Source organism: Dendrobates tinctorius, unplaced genomic scaffold, assembly GCF_039654945.1.
Source record: "Dendrobates tinctorius isolate UK_male_01 unplaced genomic scaffold, ASM3965494v1 ptg000033l, whole genome shotgun sequence".
Classification (NCBI taxonomy): Eukaryota; Metazoa; Chordata; class Amphibia; order Anura; family Dendrobatidae; genus Dendrobates; species Dendrobates tinctorius.
The window spans coordinates 19306208-19331431 of NW_027361701.1; the positions used below are offsets into that span (position 1 = coordinate 19306208).

Here is a 25224-nt window from a genome sequence, read left to right on the forward strand (position 1 = left end):
GTGGTGCCTGTAAAAAAAATTGCCGCCGCGCGTGCGCAGATGGGATCTCGGGACCCAGCTCTCGAGAGATGAGATTTCAAATCTCATCTCTCGAGAACTGGGTCCCGAGATCCCATCTGCACACGCGCCGGCGGCCATCTTTTTTTTTTACCGGCACTTCAGCGCACGTATACAGGGAACCGAGGAAATGCTGGGGCTCTGGTCTGTCGAACAATGTCGGCAGAGCCCCGGGCATCGATGGGCACACAACGCCGCACCGGAGGCACCCGCAGCATCGGCCTGCAACAGCCGGACAAGTGGAGAAACCTGACACCAGCACAAGACTCTGCAGCAGCAACGGCACACATCGGAGCCCCCCCTCATCCCTGGATGCGGCCTGCAGCATCACTCCACGCCTGCCTCCTCCAGCAGCGAGCCTGGGACCCCGCTACATCGCAGCCACCAACCCCGGTAAGCAATAAGATGCTCCGTGCACCAAACAGGGTGCCCCCCCGCCCCCCATAGACCAGCAGCACACAGCTCTCCTGAAATACTCTGTGTTGCTGTCACCCTGGCTCCCTTCACCATTTATCTCCCAGCATCATTGCTGCCTGCCATCCTCAGTGACCGTCCACACTGTCACGACGTCTCTGCATACTCACCCGGCCACCACTCCCACGCCACAGCCCCCCCCCCGCCCGACATCCATGGAGGCCACCTCTGACAGGCTCGCGGCTGGCGGCGTCTCTGCATGCAATGCGCCATAGGCCGCGCCTCCCTTCTGCTTCTTTTGCTCCGGCTATGCCCTGACCCGGAAGCACTCCCCTGACCAATGGCAGACCAGACAGGGGCATATCAGGCCGCTTCCCCCTGAGGGAGGCGCCTGATCGTTGTGTTTCCTAGCACACTGGGCCTCGCTTCTTCGTGTGCTCTCTGCAGTCTCTCTGTCCCGTTCTCGTGTGCTCCCTGCAGCAGACTCGCAGTCCTGCCTCCGGTGTTCCAGTTCCATCCTACTCCAGTCCTTCCATCCTACTCCAGTCCTGCCTCTGGTGTTCCTGTTCCATCCTCCTCCAGTCCTCCTCTAATCCCGTCTCCTGTGTTCCTGCTCCAGCCATGTCTTACTCCATTCCTGTCTCCTGTGTTCCAGCTTTGTTCTCTCATCTACATTTCAGTCCCACAGTCCTACTCCAGTACATCCTGAGCCGCCCCTCTCGGTACCGGCTACCGTGGTACTCGAACCCCTGGGCCTGCTCCTAACGGTCCCTGTATAGGGGTCGGTTCCACCTGGCAGCTCACCCGGGGCCCCTCGGTGCCACGGCCCAGAGGGTCCACTCCTGGAGATTCCGGCTCCAGACCAGCCACGCTAACATACTTGTCAGTATAACTTTGCAGTCACCAAGAAAATGGCTGCTCACTGTGTTCCTAAATGTCATCCTCTTTTATCCCTTAGCAAACACCCAGAAGAGGAGGAGAGGAGTGACATCACACACGTCAACAGACTCCGCCCACATTTACTGCAGTGCAGTAATGTGAGCTAGTTGTACACTAGGTTTTTGTCAAATTTCAGTAGCTGCTCCCCCTAGTGTTTAAAAGTGGAAATGCCAAACCTTTTAAAATTATTTTTCATAATTTACTAAATTACAAATGATATTTTTTTTAAGGAAATTTAAACATTAATTCTTTACATTTTTTCAATTGCTGGAAAAAATCTTTTTAATGGCACCTTCCCTTTAAGATAAAAAAGAACCTATACATGTTTGGTGTCTATCAACTAGTAATGACCTGGAGGATTAAGGGGTTAAGCAGGGCTGTGGAATCGGAGTACATTTTGGTTGCATGGGAATAAAATGGTCTGACTCAGACTCCTAAAATATATAATAATTTGGGAATAGTAGTACAATGCAGTAGTTGCTGTAAGAATTTTCAGAAGAATTTGGGAAAGTTCTGAAATGTCCTATAAAGGTGTTATGTTCCTGATGTAAGGATCTTTGCTTTTAGCTGTGATGAATCTGTACATGCTCAGTAGTGAGGCAGTGCTGTGGAGTTGTGGACCTGGAAATCCGGGAAATTGAGTAGTTGGCAGTTTGGCTTACCGACTCCACAGCCCTAGTTTTAAGACTGCTCCTTGCTTCATCCTGCCATTTGCACCTGCAGTAAAGTGAAGGATGACGACTAGTGATGAGCTAGTATGCTCGTTACTCGAGTTTTCCGAGCATGTTCGGGTGTTCTGAGTATTTTGGGAGTGCTCTGAGATTTAGTTTGTGTCGCCGCAGCTGCATGATTTGTGGCTGCTAGACAGCCTGAATACATGTGGGGATTTCCTAACAAACAGGTAATCCCCACATGTACTCAGGCTCTCTAGCAGCCAAGGTGACACAAACTAAATCTCACAGCACGCCCAAAATACTTGGAGAACACCCGAGCATGCTCAGAAAATTTGAGTAACGAGCATACTCGCTCATCACTAATGACGACTTGATACATAATGTGCATGTAGTATTTTCTACCATGGATAAACCATTTAAAAAGTGTAATACTGAGGAGGGTAGGGCAGAATAGAAAACACCTTGCAAAACTTCTGAAACCACAAAGCATCAAACAGCATACAAAAGCACTAAACCGGTTTCCCATTTGGACAATGATCCATACACAAGAATTACTTTACAAAACCTATATGCAAAGTACAGAAGAAACCAGCAATATTAAGCACCTTTAGTTTCCCCTACTCCAATCCTGAAAGCCATGAGACTCAACCAACATGCCTCTGGTCATGCCTTTCTCTCTCCTGGCCTTTAACTCAGCCTCAACTGTTGAGAGCTCATTTTCGGGTTTGCCTCTGGCTTCTGGTGAGGGTTATGGAGCTGGCTGTGCTGACAGAGGAGTAGTGAGTTCTCTATCTGGACTCCCTCTGTTGGTGAAGGGAGGTAATGAAGCTGATCTAAATGGCAGAGACCGGCCACCTGAGGAAGAGGATTGCGATTGGACATCAGGAGTTTCTGATTGGATTTAAGGCAGCCGACTCCCTAGTTTCTTGCTGGTGATTTTTCCTGACTGTGGCTCCTGGTTTTCAGTTTGGTTCCTGCCTTCCTAAAGCTAAGTTTTCTTTGCTATTGTTCATATGAGTTTTTGTCTGGCTTACTAAGTTTTTGTGTTCAGCCAGCCCTGGCTGGGACTGGGCTGAATCCCCATTTTTGTCTCTGATCAGTTGATCTCCTTTGCTCTGTCTTCAGAATATACCAGAGTGCTGATATAGTGATTTGAAGTCTAGCGACTTCAGGGCCTTTTTCTATCAGACGTGTTGGACATTCTTTTTGGCAGGGTTTTTTGCGTGATTGCAGACAGTAGCTTTTCTTTCCTATCCTTTCTAGTTAGCGAGGGCCCCATTGTTTGCTCAGCCTATCTTTCTACCTGTGTCTGTGTTTTCATCTTGTTTCACGAACAATACATGTTGGGGGCTGTCTATTGCTTTGGGGTCTGCTCTGGGGCAGTTTAGATTTTCCCTTTCTTTCTTTAGGCTTATTTAGTTCTCCGGCCGTGACGAGGCGTCTAGGACCACCGTAGGCACGCTCCACGGCTACTGCTAGTTGTTGTGGATAGGATCAGGGGTCTGCAATCCGCTAGTTACCAAACTCTCCAGTTTTCTGGGCTTAGCTTGCTTTTTGTTTTTTCCTCCTCGGTGACTCATTTATAACACTCAACACTCACAGAAACTATGGACAAGGAACCAGGCCTTTGCAGTCGGAGTCCATTTTGGTGGAGTCGAAGTTGGAGTCGATGTCATGGAAATTGAGGAGTCGAATTCGGAGGTTTGGTTTACCGACTCCACTGCCCTGCTAGGAACAATACAAGCATCGGAAACATACAACTCAGGTATTCTTTTTCAATAGCATATCATGCCATCTTAGACGTAGCGCCTTCTCATAGCAATAGGGCTTCAAACACTTCATAGCGGAGAATTGACACTGGACACATCACATTACGGTTATGGCCACTAAACAAGTAAACTGAGCGTGGCCATGCACAGCTAGTCGGACTGTGGCCAGGAGAAAGCATATCACATTTTTGCAGCCACATGACAGCCTGGTCTACCAGCCGGCACCGGAGTATCCTTGCTGCTCAAATCTGTAAGGATTCATTAGTCTGCCAGTCACACAATGTAAACCTAGACAACCCCTTTAAGACAGTAGTTTAAGACAATAAAAACAGCGTAACCAGTGTAATACAAAAATAAATAATTGAACTTACTGTAGATCTTCAAAGTGCTCTTGCTCTAAACTCCAAATTTCTTCTACTTGAACGCCTTTACAACCTATACAAGAAAGGGAAATAAAGTTAGTTGACTAGGTCTTAACATGGATCTTAACAGCTTCCTGAGCACCCACTGTAGAAAAACATTGGCGCCTGCAGAACTATGTGCAAAGGCGACGCATGTTTACTGAAGGCGGCCTTGCAGCGCACCTGCAAGCGCTGCGATTCCAGTGCAGAGAGGTAGATCTGACAGGTGACATCATGACCTGATTGGACGATGTCCCAATGATACTAACCCTTTGTTACCTTCTAGATACCGTAATGGCGGCATTTAGGTGAGAGCTTTACTCGCCTTTATGACGCTCCTCGTGACGAGGTGCGATCACATCAAGGGAGATCTGTGCGTTGCAATGGCAGCTGGAGAGCACGTGATGACTTCTGGGCCTGCCAGCTACTCAGCCAGCAGCTGAATCTAACATGTGATCTGAAAGTGTAAAACTGACAGGTCCCATTGCAATGCGATACATCTGTATTGCAATGCATGAGACCAGTGATCAGAAAAATAAAAAATGAAGTTCCGTTAAAAAAAAAAAAGTAGGCATTAGACCTACCGGTAATAGGTTTTCCAGGAGTCCATCATGACAGCACCAATTACATTCCCTCCCTTTTAAGAAATTCCTATCTGATATGTGATGGTAAAGTATGTAGGAGGAATGTGAATTAAAATAGATGCATCCATCCTGGTGTGGTACTTGGAATTACCACTGAGGGGGTGGGTTGGTGGAGGGAGGGACCTTTTAACATCTTGTATGTCCCTGTCCCTATCAAGGATAAGGAGGACAACCTCCTGATGGTGCTGTCATGATGGACTCCTGGAAAACCTATTACCGGTAGGTCTAATGCCTTCTTTTTGCTCCGTTTTTTCTTTTTAGATTTTATGGTTGCACTGAAGGGGGTTAACTAGTGACAGTTTTATAGGTCTGGTCGCTGCAGACTTGGCGATACCAAATGCGTATCAGGAGAATGCCAGAGGATACATTTTAGGGTGGGACCACTGCCTGGAGGATTTTCCTCCCAAAGGCCATCTTTTGGCCTGCTAACACGTACAGTTTATAGTGTCTGCAAAAGGTAAATCAGATTTGTCCAGGTTGCGTTCCTGCAGATCTGGTCTACCGAAGCACCTGCTTGCTCTGCCCAAGATGTGGCTACAGCTCTTGTGGAGTGGGCTCTAACATTGACCGGGGGAGATTTGCCTTCAGATGCGTAGGTCAGGCTGATTACTAGATATGACCCATCGTGCCAATGTTGCTTTTGACGCATTTTTTTCTCTTATTCTTCCCCGAAAACTGTATGAACAGATTGGGATCTACACGCCAGTCCTTTGTGGCCTCCAAGTATCGGAGGACTATCCTTCTGACATCTATGTAGTGAAAAGACCGTTCCAGATAATTTCTATGATTTTGACAGAAGGAAGGCAAGACTACTTTCTGACTCTTGTGAAAAGGAGTCACTACCTTTGGCAGAAAAGCAGGATCTAATCCAAGTAGAATGCAGTCATGTAGAATTTTTAGGTATGGGCTTTTTATGGAGAATGACTATTTCCCCAATCGGTCTGGCTGTTATGGTAACTATGAATGTAGTCTTAGTCTCTTTCCCGTATGTCTGAGTCCTCCAGCGGTTCATAAAGTGGTTTGCATAGACCGTTTAAGACAGTGTTCAAATCCCATCGTGGACTGTAGGCTCTAACTGTGGGTCTTAATCTGCCTGTAGCCTTTACAAATTGTTCAATCCAAGGATGGGACGCCAGTGGATAATCCGGGAAAACACTCAGGGTTGAGATCTGCACTTTAAGAGTACTAGGCCTTAGGCCCTTTTCAAACCCTGCTATAATTAAATAAGTAAAAAGCAAAAGTGCATTTAAATCATACAGAGTTCTTAGTAATACTGTATTTGATCAAACATAGCATAAAAGCCGTCCCACCATTCACACAGACGTCAACTTTGACACACGATAAGGTTATTAATACTAGACAGTGTAGGACCGCCCCAACCAGAGTCACCTTGTCAATGGTGGGACGGCTTTTATGCTATGTTTGATCAAATACAGTATTACTAAGAACTCTGTATGATTTAAATGCACTTTTGCTTTTTACTTATTTAATTATACAGTGGGGCAAAAAAGTATTTAGTCAGTCAGCAATAGTGCAAGTTCCACCACTTAAAAAGATGAGAGGCGTCTGTAATTTACATCATAGGTAGACCTCAACTATGGGAGACAAACTGAGAAAAAAAAATCCAGAAAATCACATTGTCTGTTTTTTTTTCATTTTATTTGCATATTATGGTGGAAAATAAGTATTTGGTCAGAAACAAGCAATCAAGATTTCTGGCTCTCACAGACCTGTAACTTCTTCTTTAAGAGTCTCCTCTTTCCTCCACTCATTACCTGTAGTAATGGCACCTGTTTAAACTTGTTATCAGTATAAAAAGACACCTGTGCACACCCTCAAACAGTCTGACTCCAAACTCCACTATGGTGAAGACCAAAGAGCTGTCAAAGGACACCAGAAACAAAATTGTAGCCCTGCACCAGGCTGGGAAGACTGAATCTGCAATAGCCAACCAGCTTGGAGTGAAGAAATCAACTGTGGGAGCAATAATTAGAAAATGGAAGACATACAAGACCACTGATAATCTCCCTCGATCTGGTGCTCCACGCAAAATCCCACCCCGTGGGGTCAGAATGATCACAAGAACGGTGAGCAAAAATCCCAGAACCATGCGGGGGGACCTAGTGAATGAACTGCAGAGAGCTGGGACCAATGTAACAAGGCCTACCATAAGTAACACACTACGCCACCATGGACTCAGATCCTGCAGTGCCAGACGTGTCCCACTGCTTAAGCCTGTACATGTCCGGGCCCGTCTGAAGTTTGCTAGAGAGCATTTGGATGATCCAGAGGAGTTTTGGGAGAATGTCCTATGGTCTGATGAAACCAAACTGGAACTGTTTGGTAGAAACACAACTTGTCGTGTTTGGAGGAAAAAGAATACTGAGTTGCATCCATCAAACACCATACCTACTGTAAAGCATGGTGGTGGAAACATCATGCTTTGGGGCTGATTCTCTGCAAAGGGGCCAGGACGACTGATCCGGGTACATGAAAGAATGAATGGGGCCATGTATCATGAGATTTTGAGTGCAAACCTCCTTCCATCAGCAAGGGCATTGAATATGAAACGTGGCTGGGTCTTTCAACATGACAATGATCCAAAGCACACCGCCAGGGCAACGAAGGAGTGGCTTCGTAAGAAGCATTTCAAGGTCCTGGAGTGGCCTAGCCAGTCTCCAGATCTCAACCCTATAGAAAACCTTTGGAGGGAGTTGAAAGTCCGTGTTGCCAAGCGAAAAGCCAAAAACATCACTGCTCTAGAGGAGATCTGCATGGAGGAATGGGCCAACATACCAACAACAGTGTGTGGCAACCTTGTGAAGACTTACAGAAAACGTTTGACCTCTGTCATTGCCAACAAAGAATATATCACAAAGTATTGAGATGAAATTTTGTTTCTGACCAAATACTTATTTTCCACCATAATATGCAAATAAAATGAAAAAAAACAGACAATGTGATTTTCTGGATTTTTTTTTCTCAGTTTGTCTCCCATAGTTGAGGTCTACCTATGATGTAAATTACAGACGCCTCTCATCTTTTTAAGTGGTGGAACTTGCACTATTGCTGACTGACTAAATACTTTTTTGCCCCACTGTAGCAGGGCTTTCTCCATTTTGTCTTTTGTAGGTTTTGTATGCTTTCTGGCCATGTGAACATGCATTTATATGCTGCATGTGTACCAACTCAAACCAAGCTCAATTTTTGTGTTTTTTCTTTGTATTTTTGCATTCTGTGCAAGCTAGGGTGTGGCCTCCCTCTCCTGAGCTGGAATTTGTATTTAAAGGCTTCCCCTGACTGGTGTACAGTGGTTGGGACCCGGTCCTTCACTGCCCTTATTCACACAGACGTCTACTTTGACACATGCTAGGTCTTGTATGCTTTCTGGCCATGTGAACATGCATTTATATGCTGCATGTGTACCAACTCAAACAAAGCTTAATTTTTGTGTTTTTTCCTTTTCAAACCCTGCCTGTAGGAATTCTAAGATCCTGGGGATGTCAGGATTAGGAAGCACTGTTGTCGCCTCGGGATACTGTGAACAAAATATCTTCCATATTTTTGTATATATTGCCGAAGTCACTGGTTTTGTACTACTCTGAATAGTTGTTATGAATGCATCTGAGAAAACGCTTGACCTCAAAATCTCCCGCTCAGGATCCAGGTCGACAACTGAAGAAGTTTCACTTTGGGATGGTGTACTGGTCACTGGAAAAGTAAATTGTGCCTTTCTGGAAGGATGATAGGGTCATCTATGGCCATCCTCCTGAGAAGGGGAAACCAACTCCTTCTGGGCCAAAATGGTAGTATAGTGATGACTGTGGCTTGATCTTGTATCTTCCTCAGAACTGCTGGTATTAGAGGAAAGGGGGGGGAAAAGCACATGCCAGGTCCATGTCCCACTTCTGAGATATGGCATCCATTCCTGTTGGCCTGTCTCCCTGATTGAGCGGAAAAAAAATTCATCTTTGCATTTTTCACGGTAGCGAACAGGTCAACTCGGGGAATACAACATTGGAGTATTACATGACTATTTATCCAAGTTCAGCTCCCATTCCCACTGCTGAACTGTTTCCCGGATGAGAAAATGCGCCACCACATTCTGGGAACCCTTCATATGTAACGCAGTCACTGAAAGCACCATCTTTTCTGCCCAAAGGAAGATTTTTCGTGCAACTTATTGTAGAAGGTGGTGTCTTGGACCCCTTTGATTCCTGAGGAAGGCCACTGTGGTAACATTGTCTTATAGGATGCGGATGTGTTTTTTAGATTTGGTCAGCTTCGCTTTAGTGTTTCCCAGACCGCCTGCAGTTCCAAGGTTGGATGATCTGGGAGGAACTGAACAATACCAAGTGCCCTGTATGTATTGATCTTGCACCTGTGCCCCCAGCCTCTGTCGTTTGTGTCCATGGTAATTAATACAAACGGGGACTGTCTCCACATAACCCCCTTTTTTAGGTTGCATGTGGATGTCCACCAGGTTAAGGACTTTGTTATTGCTGAAAGTTTTAATTTCTTGTCCAGCCCATCCGTTCTCCTATTCCAAGTCGACAAGTTTTGATGATGCAGCTGTCTTGAGTAAAATTGACACCATCGAACTCCGGGAATAGAAGCCGTCATCAGCCCAAGAATTCTCATAGCCTCTCTGATGGACACCTGATATCTTCTTTTGAAGGTTAAGACCTTGTCTCTTAGTTCCATCTGCTTCTTCTGCCGCTCGGAGTCCAGGAGAATTCCTAGGAAGACTTTTTGTTTCTCTGGTACTAGGTCCGACTGTTCCCAGTTTATTATCCATCCTAGGTTGTTTAACAATAAGATGGTTGACGTTAAACTGGCTTTAAGCTGCTGAGGGGACTGCCATCAACAGGAAATCGTCTAGAATCATAGAATCGTAGAGTTGGAAGGGACCTCCTGGGCCATCTGGTCCAACCCCCTGCTCAAAGCAGGATTCGCTAAATCATCCCAGTCAGATGTCTGTCCAGCCTCTGTTTGAAGACTTCCATTGAAGGAGAACTCACCACTTCTCGTGGCAGCCTGTTCCACTCATTGATCACTCTGTAAAAAAGTTTTTTCTAATATCTAATCTGTGTCTCCTCCCATTCCCATAATCACTATTCCCTGTTCTGAGAAAGGCCATCACTTTTGCCATCAGTTTGGAAAATATGCATGGCACCGAGGAAAGACCAAATGGGAGGCATCTAAACTGATAATGTTGAACTTCCTTTCCCTCCATCACCGCAAATCTTAGATATTGCTAGCTGTGGGGATGAATAGGTATGTCATAATGCGCTTCACATCACCATATTCTGCTTGATCAGTGGAGTTGTAGATTTTACACAATGTTCCAAATTATTATGCAAATTGTTTTTAAGTGTCATAGCATTTTTTTTTTTATTTACTGAAACCCATTGATGGTATTGTGTCTCAGGGTTCTTTGGATCAGTGAAATCAATCTCAGATACCTGTGATAATTAGTTTGCCATGTGAGCCCAATAAAAGGAAAACTGGATGTTCCACACTATTGAGCAGGCCACAGTTTTCAAATAACATGGGAAAGAAAAAGGATCTCTCTGCTGCCAAAAAGCATCAAATAGTGCAATGCCTTGGTCAAGGGATGAAAAAATTAGATATTTCCCAAAAACTTAAGCGTGATCATCCTACTGTTAAGGGATTTGTGGCTGATTCTGAGTACAGAGGTTTACGTGCTGATAAAGGCAGAATGAGGAAGGTTTATGCCAGGCAGGTTCATCGGACTAAGAGAGCAGCTGCTAAAAAACCATTACAAACCAGTAAATAGATATTTGAAGCTGCTGGTGCTCTGGTGTCCCCCAAACCTCAAGGTGTAGGATCCTTAAAAAGCTTGCTGTGGCGCATAAACCTACTATTCGGCCACTCCTAAACATTGCTCACAAGCAGAAACGGTTGCAGTGGGCCCAGACATACTTGAAGACTAATTTTCAAACAGTCTTTTTTACTGATGAGTGTCAAGCAACCCTGGATGGTCCAGATGGATGGAGTAGTGGATGGTTGGTGGACGGCCACCATGTCCCCAACAAGGCTGCAATATCAGCAAGGAGGAGGAGTCATGTTTTGGGCCGGAATCATGGGGAAACAGTTGGTAGGGCCCTTTACGGTTCCTGAAGGTGTGAAAATGACCTTTGCAAAGTATATAGGGTTTCTGACTGACAACCTTCTTCCATGGTATAAAAAGCAGAAACGTGTCTTCAGGAGCAATATCAACTTCATGCATGACAATGTACCATCTCATGCTGCAAAGAATACCTCTGAGTCATTGGCTGTTATGGGCATTATTTCACAATTATTATACATTTATATAGCACCATTTATTCCATGGCACTTTATATGTGAAAAGGGGAAATATAGACAAGTACAATAAACATGTGTAAGACAAGGGACACACAAGTACAGAAGGAGAGAGGACCCTGCCCGCATGGGCTCACAGTCTACAGGGATGGGTGAGGATACACTAGGAGAGGGTAGATCTGGTTGTGCGGTGGTTCAGTAGACCGAGGATCATTGCAGGCTGTAGGCTTGTCCGAACAGGTGGGTCTTCAGGTTCTTCTTGAAGGTTTCCGTTGTTGGTGAGGGTCTTTGGATAAAAGGAGATATACTCATGGTGTGGCCACCATCTTCCCCTGACCTCGACCCTATAGAGAGCCTTTGGAGTATCATCAAGCAAAAGATCCATGAAGGTGGGAGACAGTTCACACCAAAACAGCAGCCTGGGAGGCTATTCTGACTTTATCCAAAGAAATACAAGCAGAAACTCTCCAAAAACTCACAAGTTCAATGGATAAAAGAATTGTAAAGGTGATATCAAAGAAGAGTTCATATGTTAAAATGTAGCTTGGCCTGTGTGGGATGTTTTGGAGTTAAACAGCATTTTTGTTCTGTGAATGTGACCTCCTAATGCTGCAAATTCCACAAATGAGCATTTTCAGCTCTTTAAAACATATCAAATGTTTAGAAATTCTACAGTGCCTAATAATTTGGAACAGTGCATTTTGAGTTTTTACTCATTTTGGAGATTATACTGTTATCATTGAGATGTTTCTTCAACAAAATTTGATGTATACTCCAACGGGTGATGACTTATTAGACTGACTGTCGTTTGCACCGACCATTTAGGAAAATCAGAGAAAAATATCATTTTCATAATAATTTGGAACATGGTGTATAGACTCCATCTTGAATTTTCTGTATGAAACCCATCTATTTAGTGATTTTAGATTTATTATCGTGCAATAATCCCCCAATGTTTTTTTGATTTAGAAAAAGCCTGAATAGTAGCAGAGACCCCTGTCTGCCTCCGGTACCGGAATCACAGCTCCTGATCGTATCAATTTTTCTATGTCTGAACGCAGTCTTTTTGGCACTAAAGACATGCCAAGAAGAACTGAGGGGTCAGAATGTCAAAATCTTCTCAGACAACTCAACTACATTTACCTTCCTTCAACATCAAGGAGGCCCCAGACACCGTCACCTACAGGACCTAGCACACAAAATCTCTCTCTGGGCAAAACAGACGATAAGATCAATTACGGAAGTCCACCTGAAGGGGTCCAGAAATCAGGTGGCGGACTTCCTAAGCAGAGAGAAGGTCCAACCTTCGGAATGGTCACTAAGCGAAGAAGTCTTCAGACAACTATCCCAACGCTGGGGGACACCAAAGATCGATAGAGGCGAAGTGCAGACGTACTTTTTAGCCCTGCGGATTTTTCTGCGCAGAATTGAAGAAATCCGCAGGTCAAATGACCTGCATTTTTCCAGCGGATTTCTTCCATTTTTCTTGCGGTTTTTGTGCGGTTTTCCCCTGCGGATTTCCCCCTGCGGATTTGGAGAATGGAGCAGGTGGAAACCGCACAAAAGAAGTGACATGCTGCATATTTTGAACCACAAGAAAGCCGTGTGGAAAAATCCTCAGCGTCTGCACAGCGTTTTTTTTTTCTATTGACTAACATGCTACTGTACATCACAATGCGGATATGCAGCGTTTCTGCGCGGTAAAATCCGTTGCGGATCCGCTGGATATCTGCATCGTGTGCACATGGCCTTATTCGCCACAAAGAGAAACTCAAAAACAAGGAAATTCTTTTTTCTCTCAATCCAGCAGACAGCCCAACACAGGAGTAGACGCTTTGGCTCAAGAATGGAACATGGAGCTCGCTTATGCCTTCCCGCCACTTCCTCTTATACCAAGGGTCTTAAGAAAGATCCAGGAAAGCAGAGCATCTGTTATATTGATTGTTCCTTACTGGCCCAAAAAAAAGCTGGTTCTCCCTACTAAAATGGATAGCACGGGAAGATCCAATATTACTACCAGCGAGATGGGACCTTTCAACTCAGGGACCCCTAGTACATCAGAGACCAGAGATGCTACAGCTATCGGCCTGGATCCTGAGGCGGAGATCCTAAAATCAAAGGGGCTCTCTAATCCAGTAATATCTACTATGCAGAATAGTAGGAAACCGGTAACCTCAGCCATATACAGAAAAATCTGGAAAACATTCTGTTCTCAATGTAAAGTGCCAGTATCAGTCACCCAGGGTCCTGATATTCCTCATATTCTCGACTTTCCTCCAGGCGGGCTTTGACAGAGGACATTCACTAGACAATCATCCCTGGGTAGTGAGGTTCATAAAAGCCACACAGCATATGAGACCCACAATCCGTAGCTCGATACCACCTTGGGATCTCAGCTTGGTCCTAAATGGGCTACGCAAGGATCCATATGAACCACTAGAGCAGGCCCTCTTAAGATCAGTGACATTCAAAACACTCTTCCTAGTAGCAATAACTACTGTTAGACGCATAGGGGAGATTCAGGCCCTGTCTATAGAACAACTAATTTAAAGATCCAGGAAGACTGCATCGTCTTAAAATTAAATCCGGCCTTTCTTCCCAAGGTGGTTACATATTTCCACCGAAGTGAAGAAATAGTACTACCTGCTTTCTGCCAGAATTACAACAACGAGAAAGAACGCTCTCTCCACCTCTTGGACGTTAAAAGAGCAGTTCTCCAACTTACAAAAGACTGGAGAGTAGACTCTAATCTCTTTATCCAAACGGCAGGCAAAAACAGAGGGAAGAAGTCATCGAAAGCTACCCTGGCTAGATGGATGAAGTCAACGATCAGTGCAGCATATGTCTCGGCTGGGGAAACTCCGCCAAAAAGCCTTAGGGGCCATTCTCTAAGAGCCGTTTCTGCCTCATGGGCAGAGAGCGTGGGAGCATCCATGGACCAGATATGCAAGGCCGCAACCTGGTCTAAATTTAATACCTTTTGTAAATATTATAAATTGAATGTTACGGCAAATCATCAAACAGCCTTTGGGAGTGAAGTCCTCCAGGCTGTAATCCCACCCTAGTTGGAGTAATTTGGTTATTCTCCTGGTGGTGCTGTCAGGAGGGACATCCTGGAAAGTAGGAATTAGTCCTACTGGTAATGGTATTTTCAGGAGTCCATCATGACAGCACCCCTTATATACCCTCCCTTGGACTTCCAGTCTGATATGTGATGTAACATGTGTAGAAGGAAGTTCAATAAAATTGTGTTGCATTCATCCTGGTGTGGTACTTAGAAAATCACTGAAGGGTGTTAGTGGGGAGAGGCTCTTCTGTGTTCCTGTCATTATCAAGTATTAGAAGGACAACCTCCTGGTGGTGCTGTCATGATGGGCTCGTGGAAATAACATTACCGGTAGGACTAATTCCTACTTTTTGTTAGCCCACAGATCAGAGATCTAATGAATGACAGTAGCTTTGATGGTCTTTTGCAAGGTGCTGCACAGGTGGCATGGAGAGCCTTTAAAGATCTGACCTTCAACTTCCTTGGCAACAGTAGAGCACCGAACTTCAAACAACTTGTGAACAACATGCTCACATCCTATCATTTGATGAAATTCAATATGTCACCAAAAACGCATTTTCTACATTCTTACTTTGACTTTTCTTCCAGCCAATCTTGGTGCCGTTAGCGATGAACACGGTGAAAGATTTCACCAAGACATTGCGCTGATGGAGAAAAGGTACCAGGGAAAGTGGAGCAAGTCAATGCTGGCTGATTAATGCTGGAATCTTATTCGAGAAGCATCTGACAGGGATTATAAACGAAAGTTGTCTGCAAAACACTTTTGAACAATTGCTTTTGCTACGGACATCGATGCAAATGTATGTAGTGTCTCAGATGTCAAACTATAAACTGTTTCTTAACCACTTATTGCCAGCTGACGGAATAATACATCAGCTGGCAGTATCCCCCGCTTTGAGGTGGAGCCCACCTCAAAGCCGCGACATGTCAGTGACATTTGCCGCAATAGGCATAACCAGAATCGCAATCCGCCCACGCCTAGTAAGTAGATAAATGCCGCTGTCAAAATGACAGCGGACATTTAAAGGGAATCTGTCACCCCTTTTTACAAATAAGCTGCCGACACTGACATCAGGGGCTTATCTACAGCATTCTGCAATGCTGTAGATAAGCCCCCGATGTAACCCGAAAGAGGAGAAGGAAAAAAAAAAAGTTAGATTATACTCACTGGGCGAGGGGTCCGGTCCGTTGGGTGTCGCGGTCCGGTGCCTCCCATCTTCATACGATGCCATCCTCTTCTTTCCTTCCTATCGTGGCTCCGGCGCAGGCGCACTGCTCTGCCTTGTTGAGGGCAGAGCAAAATACTGCAGTGCGCAGGCGCTGGACCTCTCACGGCACCTGCGCACTGCAGGACTCTGCTCTGCCCTCAACAGGGCAGAGCAGTGCGCCTGCGCCGGAGCCACAAAAGGAAGGAAAGAAGAGGACTGCATCGTATGAAGATGGGAGGCACCAGACCGGACCACGACACCCATCGGACCGGACCGCCCCCCCCCCCCCTGTAGATAAGCCCCTGATGTCGGTGCCGGCAGCTCATATTTGAAAAAAGGGGAGACAGATGCCCTTTAAATGCACTTCGGGCAGCGACATCCCCCGTTACATGATCAGGGGTCATCGCTGCGTTACCATCACAACAAGAGGTCTCCTCGAGACCTCTATAGTTGTTAATGGCAGATTGCTATGAGCGCCACACTGTGGTCGGCGCTCATAGCAAGCCTGTAATTCTGCTGCATAGAGGTGATCTGAGCATCACCTCTATGTAGCAGATGCGATTGTGCTATAGCAGCTTCCAGCCTCCTATGGAGGCTACTGAAGCATGCCAAAAGTAAAAAAACAAAAGTGATTAAAAATACAAAAAAAGACTTCCAGGAGGCGGAGCCAAGGAATGGCCGCTTTTTAGCAGAGCTCCCCGCTGGCCTACTCTCATCCGTGGCCATCTCCCCATTTGTGAGTGGAGAAACAGCGTTATTCAGCGGGGGGAGAACCTGGACAGGGGGCTCTCGTATTTTGGGACAGCCTTTCCAGGCTCGAGAGGCTCCAGGCGCAGGAGACGCCGTGCAGCATGGTACCTGTCGCGTGCAAGCGGTGAAGACAGAGGGACGCTCGGGCACATGCCCCCCTTGCGCCTAGATTAGAAGACAGGGAAGTTATCCCGAGATAACAAGTGACCACCCGCCGGGGGGGGGGGGGGGGGGTGTAACAGTGAGGCTCTGAAGATCTGGACGTTATCGCATCTAAGGCAGAAGGTGGGGACTATGTTTCTATACTAATGCACAAAGCATGGGCAACAAACAAGGAGAATTGGAACTACTAACACAGGAACAGAAATATGATGTAATTGGAATCACTGAAACTTGGTGGGACAATACACATGATTGGAATACAAGACTAGAAGGATACAACTTATTTGCAAGAAACAGACTTGATAAACGAGGAGGGGGTGTCGCATTGTATGTTCGAAACGCGTATATCTGCACAGAGATTGAAGCTTCAGAGACTGGGAGTTCTGTGGAAACTGTTTGGGTAAGAATACAAGGACAGAACAATGGAAAGGACACCATTGTAGGCATTTACTACAGGCCGCCTGTGCAAGCCGAAGATATAGATGAACTCTTTATGCATCAGATGGCCAAGTTCTCCAAAAAATATGACTTAGTTGTCATGGGAGATTTCAACTATCCAGACATTTGTTGGGAATCTCTCTCGGGCAAAACTAACAGGTCAAGGAAATTCTTATCCTCTCTTGCTGACAACTTTATCTTCCAAAAGGTAAGGGAGAAAACAAGGGGAACTGCTACCTTGGATCTAATCCTTATAAACAGGGAGGAAATGGTTGAGGAGGTAAAAGTGGCTGGGACCCTAGGAGGTAGCGACCATGCTATTTTAGAATTTTGGATTACTAGAGGTGGAAGACCTGTGAAGACTCAGACGTCAAGGTTAGATTTCAGAAAGGCAGATTTTAAGGGATTCAGAAAGAGAATTGGAGGGATCCAATGGCTGGATATCCTTAAAGACAAAAATGTCCAGGAAGGATGGGAAATCTTGAAAAATGAAATTCTCAAAGCACAGTTGTTAACAATTCCGAAAAGAGGGAAGAATAGGAAGCATTTAAGGAAACCAGGATGGATGAACACAGAACTTAAGCACATGCTAAAAAGGAAGAAAAAAATGTTTATAAAATGGAAAGAGGGAGGCATATCTAAAGAAGAATATAATGCTGTCTGCAGAACCTGCAGGGCACAAATCAGATTAGCTAAAGCTGAAAATGAACTGAGGCTTGCAAGAGATGTCAAAAGCAATAATAAAGGATTTTGGGGATATGTCAAAAGTAAAAGAAAAGTCAAAGACGCTATAGGATTTTTACAGGATGAAAATGATGAAATGGTAAGACAGGATGTTGAGAAGGCTGCACTTTTAAATTCCTATTTTGCATCTGTTTTCTCTCAGAAAGGAAATGCAACATCAACTGTTATTCACTGTCCTATTAAGGGAATAGAAGAATCCAGGATATCTATAAACAGAAAGATAGTGAGGAAACACTTAGCTAACCTAAATGAATTCAAATCTCCAGGTCCAGATGAATTACACCCCAGAGTACTGAAGGAGATAGCAGAAGAAATTTTTGAACCCCTCTCCATAATCTTTGAAAATTCTTGGAGAACAGGAGAAGTGCCAGAAGACTGGAGAAGAGCAAATGTTGTTCCTATCTTCAAAAAGGGGAAGAAGGTGGACCCAGGCAACTATAGGCCGGTGAGTCTGACTTCTATACCAGGAAAGATCTTTGAACAAATTATTAAACAACATGTATGTCAATACCTGGATAAGAATGAAGTGATTAAACAGAGTCAGCATGGGTTTCTAACTAATAAGTCATGTCAGACTAACTTAATTTCCTTCTATGATGGTATTACTGATTGGGTGGATCAAGGAAATGCTGTAGATATAGTATATCTTGACTTCAGCAAAGCATTTGACAAAGTCTCTCATACAATCCTTATTGATAAAATGACTAAGTATGGAATGGACAAGGCAACTGTTAGGTGGATTCATAACTGGCTTAGTGATCGGACCCAAAGAGTGGTCGTAAATGGCTGCACATCCAGTTGGAAGAATGTCTCAAGTGGGGTACCACAGGGCTCTGTCCTGGGCCCTGTATTGTTCAACATCTTTATCAACGATTTAGATGAAGGAATTGAGGGTAAACTGATTAAATTTGCTGATGACACAAAGCTAGGAGGGATAGCTAATACTAGAGAAGAGAGAGAGAGGATTCAAAAAGATTTAAATAAACTGGAGAAGTGGGCAGCAACTAACAGAATGGTTTTTAACAGGGAGAAATGCAAAGTACTACATCTGGGCAATAAAAATGAAAAAAGCATATATAGAATGGGAGGAATAGGGCTAAGTGACAGCACATGTGAAAAAGACTTGGGTATACTAATAGATCACAGACTGAATATGAGTCAACAGTGTGATGCAGCAGCAAAAAAGGCAAATGCAATTCTAGGATGTATTAACAGAAGCATACAGTCTAGATCACGTGAAGTCATTATTTCCCTCTACTCCTCTTTGGTCAGACCTCATCTGGAATATTGTGTCCAGTTTTGGGCACCACATTTTAAAAAAGACATCAACAAGCTGGAGCAAGTTCAGAAAAGAGCGACCAGAATGGTGACCGGTCTGCAAACCCTGTCTTATGAGGAAAGGTTGCAGGATTTGGGAATGTTTAGTTTGCAAAAGAGAAGACTGAGAGGAGACTTAATAGCTGTCTACAAATATCTAAAGGGCTGTCACATTGTAGAAGGATCAACTTTATTCTCATTTGCACAAGGAAAGACTAGAAGCAATGGGATGAAACTGAATGGGAAGAGACACAGATTAGATATTAGAAAAAACTTTTTGACAGTTAGAGTGATCAATGAGTGGAACAGGCTGCCACGAGAAGTGGTGAGTTCTCCTTCAATGGAAGTCTTCAAACAGAGGCTGGACAGACATCTGACTGGGATGATTTAGCGAATCCTGCTTTGAGCAGGGGGTTGGACCAGATGGCCCAGGAGGTCCCTTCCAACTCGACGATTCTATGATTCTATGAGTACAGTGGCAACAGGGAGAGGGTTAATTACAACAGACGCCATCTCCCTGCCACTCTTCAGTTCTCAGCAGCATCTCTGCGTTACACTCTGGCTGTGAGCTGCACTGTTCTAAGGGCCCCGTCACACACAGCGACGCACCAGCGATCCCGACAACGACATGACCTTGTCAGGATCGTTGGTGTGTCGCTACATGATCGCTGGTGAGCTGCCAAACAGGCAGCTGCACCAGCGACACGCGGGTAACAAGAAATACAAGTCGCTTAGTTACCCACTGTGTACCTTAGTTACTAGTAAGCTGGTGCAGGGAGCTGGTAACCAAGGTACACATCGGGTTTCTAAGCGGCGTGCGGCACTTAGAACCCTGATGTGTACCTTGGTTACCAGCTCCCTGCACCAGCGCGCTGGTAACTAAGGTACACATCGGGTTTCTAAGTGCTGCGTGCCGCTTAGAAACCCGATATGTACCTTAGCTACCAGCGCATCGCTGCGTGTGGCAGGTGGGAGACCAGAGAGCTGGCGTTGGTAACTTAAGGTACACATCGGGTTCCTAAGCGGCGCGCAGCGCTTAGAAACCCAACGTGTACCTTGGTTACCAGCTCCCTGCACCAGCGTGCTGGTAACTAAGGTACACATCGAGAAGCCGACGATTCCACCGATGACGCTGCAATGTAGGAAAGAGGCGGAGGGATTTCATGGAGTCGGAGAGCCGCAGATTACTACTGCGCATGCCCGAGATTCCCAGCCCCGCAGTGTGAATAAACTATAAGCGACTGCGGGGCGGGATCTCTGGCCGCGCGTCCACGCAGGTGCGATAGGAATGGCTGGAAGTTATGAGAGAGGACGGGCAGCGGTAACTGCGCATTCCCAAGAATAAATTGGACAGTGCAGGCACCAGATTTTGAAAAGACTGATGTGGAGGCGGATCCAAAAATGCAGGAAGACATGATTGACGGATGTGAGGAGTCTCTGTCAGATAGGGAAAGACCTGCCCCCCTGTCAAATATCAGGTATGTCTGACCAATTTTATAAACGATTATTTCTGCGGTGGAAGGTACCCTAAATAAAAGAGCCACCTTGACAGAATGCAGCATTAGTTCTGCACAAGGTGGCTCTTTTACTTACAAATGCCGGGGGGGGGGGGGGTCTGACAGGTTCCCTTTAAGCCCTCAAGTCTCCTTACCAGCATTACTACATATGGCCAACGATGACCTTATTGCAGACATAAGAAACCACCCCACCACTTTATGGCAAACTATACATTCGTGGAGGAAGTGCAGGAGACTGTCATTTGAGAAGCGATGTCTCTCCTTTTCTGGGAGGCAAACCACCCTTATCTTACATTCAGCTGGCCGGGCAGGGTTGCATCTTGGCAGCTGACCTATTAGATGATAGATTCTCCATGCTTACATTTGACATAGCGGAACAACGTTTCCAAAACATTTGTAAGTAAACCCTTCCTTTTTCGTCAAGCAAGGAGCTTAACTTTGAAGAGTATATCAACTAGAGGTGGAGATGGAGGAATGTTTTGGATGGCTTCCTTAGGACCGGCAGGTTGCAGATAGCATCGACAAGCAGTATATACACATTGTTGCGTAAGCAATGGTCATGGGAGGGGAAAAACACAGGCCCAGCACGATGGGTTAATGATATACAGAACATCACAGTTGGGGAAATCTTAGATGCCACTTTGATGCAACGGAAGGCGATTCCCTCCAGTAGTTATGCAGACATGTCTTTTTTAATCCTTCATAGAGCTTATATTACCCCACCATTAAGTCTCGGATGTCTCCAGTGGGCACATTCACATGCTCCAAATGCGGGACAGGAAACACAGACATATTTCATCACATGTGGGGATGTTACAAAGTGCAAAAATTCTGGCAGTCTATCCACTCCGAATTGCAGAATCTCGGTGGGATATTGTTTCCTTTGACGCCGCAATAGGCAATATTTCATATTTTAGACAGCTCTCAACATGAACTCCCAAAACATCTTAAGGCCATGTTGATAATATGGGCATTAGCTTAGCTAACAAGGAAAAGTATTTTGCAGCACTGGCTAAATCCTTTGCCACCACCCAAATCTCTCATATACTCCAAAACAACGCATATTTTTCGAATGGACTGGTTAGACACCCTGACAAATGAAGAAAAACGGACTGGGAGGTTTTTTTGATTACGTGGTCACTGTTCATCCCATCACGGTCTCAAAGATACCAGGGACAAACTAAGGACACACTTTGAAAACACCCAGTGGTATCTTCTTCAGAAAATTAGCAGACATAATCCTATTCCTTGAACTTGATCGTTAATCACATGCAGAGTCGTTTAAGGGGTTTATATGTTGGGGGGGGTTACGGGAGGTGGGGAACATTTATGAGTATTATGCCTGTCAAATAAGCACATAAGCTGGACTCCTTCAAACCTGTATGACTTTCTGGTAATGCCCTCTAAAACAATATTGTGAGTTTTACATCTACCAAATAGCTTGTTACATCAAGATTTGTATGTATATCTTTTATTGTAATGATCGTTAATTCAATAAAACATTTTGGAAAAAAAAATAAATAAATAAATTTGACCGCGAAGAAGGCGGGCTCTACCGCTGAAACGCGTAGTCCTATCTGCACGACTTTCCTGCGTTATTGCTGTTTTGAACTGCTTGGACCATTGCATATTAATGGATTTATGAATAAAAAAGAAAAAAAATTTTAACAGCATCCTGGATTGCTCACGTTATTGCTGGACTTTGCTTTGTCGTATATATATATATATATATATATATATATATATATATATATATATATATATATATATATATATATATATATATATATATAATCAAATCTACCATACTTGGTATCACGGTGTTCAGAATCGCCCGATCAATGGAAAAAAATAAATAAATAAATAAACCTGATCCCTAACCGGTGTAGCGATAGAAAAAAAAAAAAAAATCAAAACGCCAGAATTACATTTTTTTGGTCGCCACGACATTGCAATAACGGGCAATCAAAAGAACATATCTGCACAAACGTAGTATCATTAAAAAAAAGTGAGCTCGGCACGCAAAAAATAAGCCCTCATCCAACCAGAGAACATGGAAAAAAAAAAATGGAGACGCTACCTGTCTCGGAAAATTGTGCAATTTTTTTTTTCCACCACTTAGATAAAAGAGAACCTAGATATGTTTGGTGTCTATAAATTCGTAATGACCTTGAGAATCATAATGGCAGGTCAGTTTTAGAATTTAGTGAACCTAGCAAAAAAGTCAAACAAAAAACAAGTGTGGGATTGCACTTTTTTTTCAATTTCACCGCACTTGGAATTTTTTTCCCCGTTTTCAAGTACAAGACATGGTAAAACCAATGGTGTCATTCAAAAGTACAACTTGTCCCGCAAAAAATAAGCCCTCACATTGACGGAAAAATTAAAAAAAAAAAAAAAAAGTTATGGCTCTGGAAAGAAGGGGAGCAAAAAACAAATACGAAAAATCGAAAAAGGCTCCAGTCACGAAGGGGTTAAAAACCTTACCTGATACAGACTTTTGGAGCACACATTTGTGTTCAGCATATCAAAATCTATAAGATACAATAAAATTCTCAGGGGACAAGAACTTCCCTGAAATTTGTTGCGCAGTGATCTTTGTTTTCCTATGCACAAACATTTTTTGTGTGATATTTTTATTCATTATTGCACGCATATTTTATCGTCATATCACATATGGTTTAGGCTAAGTTCACACGTAGCGGAACTCTCGCGGAAATTACCGCGAGAGTTCCGGAATTCCATTCCACGGGAAAATCGCATTTTAAATTCCCGCGATTTTCCCGCGGAAAAACTAGCATTTTGCAAGCGTAAATAGCTTGCAAAATGCTAGCGTTTTCCAAGCGATCTGTAGCATCGCTTGGAGAACTGAATGACAGGTTGGTCACACTCGTCAAACATAGTTTTTGACACGTGTGACCAACTTTTTACTACTGAGGCCGCCTATGCAGCATCAGTAGTAAAAGATAAAATGTAAAAAATAAAAAATGGTGTTATTCTTACCTTCCGACGTCACGCCTCTCTCCACGCTCTCGTTCCCAGTAATCCTTTGTGAAAATGCCCACGATGATGTCCGTTCTCGCGGGATTGCGACGTCTCGCAGCCATTAGCGATGACGTCGCGCGAATGACCGCGAGACTTCACGATCCCGCGAGAACGGACGTCATCGCAGGCATTTTCGCAAAGGATTACTGGGAGCGAGAGCGGCGGGAAGGCTGCGCAGGACGTCGGAAGGTAAGAATAACACCATTTTTTATTTTAAATTTATTTTTTTACAGGGATATGGTACCCAAAGCCCGGAGGACAGTCTCCTCTCCTCCGGACCGTGGGTACCATCCGCAATTGTTCTGCTTACTTTTCGCATGGTGTGCACAGCCACATGCGGGAAGTAAGCGGAACAATGCATTCCAATGGGTGCGGGATCGCCGCGATTCCGCAAAATTAATGAGCATGCTGCGTTTTTTTTACCACGAAGCAATTCCGCCGCGGTAAAAGCCGCAACATTAGCACAGCATTGCGGAATCCCATAGGAATGCATGGGATGCTTATTTTTCACGGCAAAATCGCGCGGTTAAAACCGCCGCGGAAACGCGAAAAAAACGCCATGTGTGAACTCAGCCTTAGTCCTTCTTTGCACAGTTGTTTCATAAAGTGATTTCATCATGATTTATTTTTTATAATATATACATTTTTTCCTCATCATTGTTGTGTCTCACTAATTATCCATTTATATAATTGCCTTGTAATGTTTTCATTTCCTGTTCTGTCCAGATGTCACCATATCTCAGAATTCCAAGCAGAGGAAGTTCACCGACGGCCATATTGGGACACCCAAGTGATGGGTGTCTCAATATGGAAACTGCTCAGGGATGTGGAGTCGGAGCTCATTTTGGTGGAGTCGGTATAAAATGGACCGACTGACTCCTAAAATATATAATAAATTGGGTACAGTAGTTCAATGCAGAATGTGCTGAATATTTTTTCATAGAAGTTTGGGAAAGTTATGAAATGTCCTATAAATGGCTGTTCTATTCCTGATCTTAGGCTACATTCACACACAGCATTTTTCTGCATTTTTTGAGGATACATTTTCCAGCTGCAAAAGCAGATCAGCTTTTATAAAAAACCGCATCACCTGAAAGGTTTTTGAGCTCATAGATAATGTTTTCAATAGCAAAAGCAGATTAGAAAAAAGCCACACAAACTGACATGCTCATTCAGCCCAAAAATGGATCCTCACAAAACAATGTGTCTGAATGGCAAATCTTGAAACCCATTGACTTTGCCGGGATGCCCAGAGTCACTGCATTTTACTTTTTTATCAAAACTCACTTGTATGCTGCAGTGCTCCCGTCCTGCACCGGCTCCAGACTGCAGGGGGCAATCTCCCCTCCTCTGTCCTGTCTTCTACCATCTTCACCAGAGAGAGGAGGGGGAGGGGTGCCTGCCCTGCACAGGATCTGATTCCTGGGCCCCGAGCTGGAGAAAGTGAGAAAGTTGTGCACACGCTGCAGCTGGCAATAAGAGATAGTCTGCAAGAGGGACATGCTGGAAATCTGATTGGAAAAGTGAGGAAATTGGCTATTGCCGCCAGAACCCCTAAAATTGATTGCATCTTGAAGAGACGTGCTGGGAAAGGGGCAATTGTCGATCAAGCCACTCGGTGGGGCAGCACTTATTCAATGACTGAGCGATTGCTTGAACTAAAATCGTTTCTTATAGATATGGCGAACCCTCAGGTAACCCTAAATGAAGGTCATTGGACACAGGTGGCTGAATTGAAAGAATTGCTTAAT

At 44.5% G+C, this 25224-nt stretch overlaps 1 protein-coding gene across 7 annotated transcripts in view; it reads right to left on the bottom strand.

The window, feature by feature from the left end:
* Positions 1-25224, bottom strand: part of UCHL5 (ubiquitin C-terminal hydrolase L5) — a 539393-nt gene that overhangs the window by 494278 nt on the left and 19891 nt on the right. For all 7 annotated transcript variants that reach the window (XM_073573025.1, XM_073573020.1, XM_073573022.1 and 4 more), the window contains exon 2: positions 4225-4288. In XM_073573025.1, the coding sequence (XP_073429126.1) occupies positions 4225-4288 (64 nt within the window). The remainder of the gene's footprint in view (positions 1-4224; positions 4289-25224) is intronic.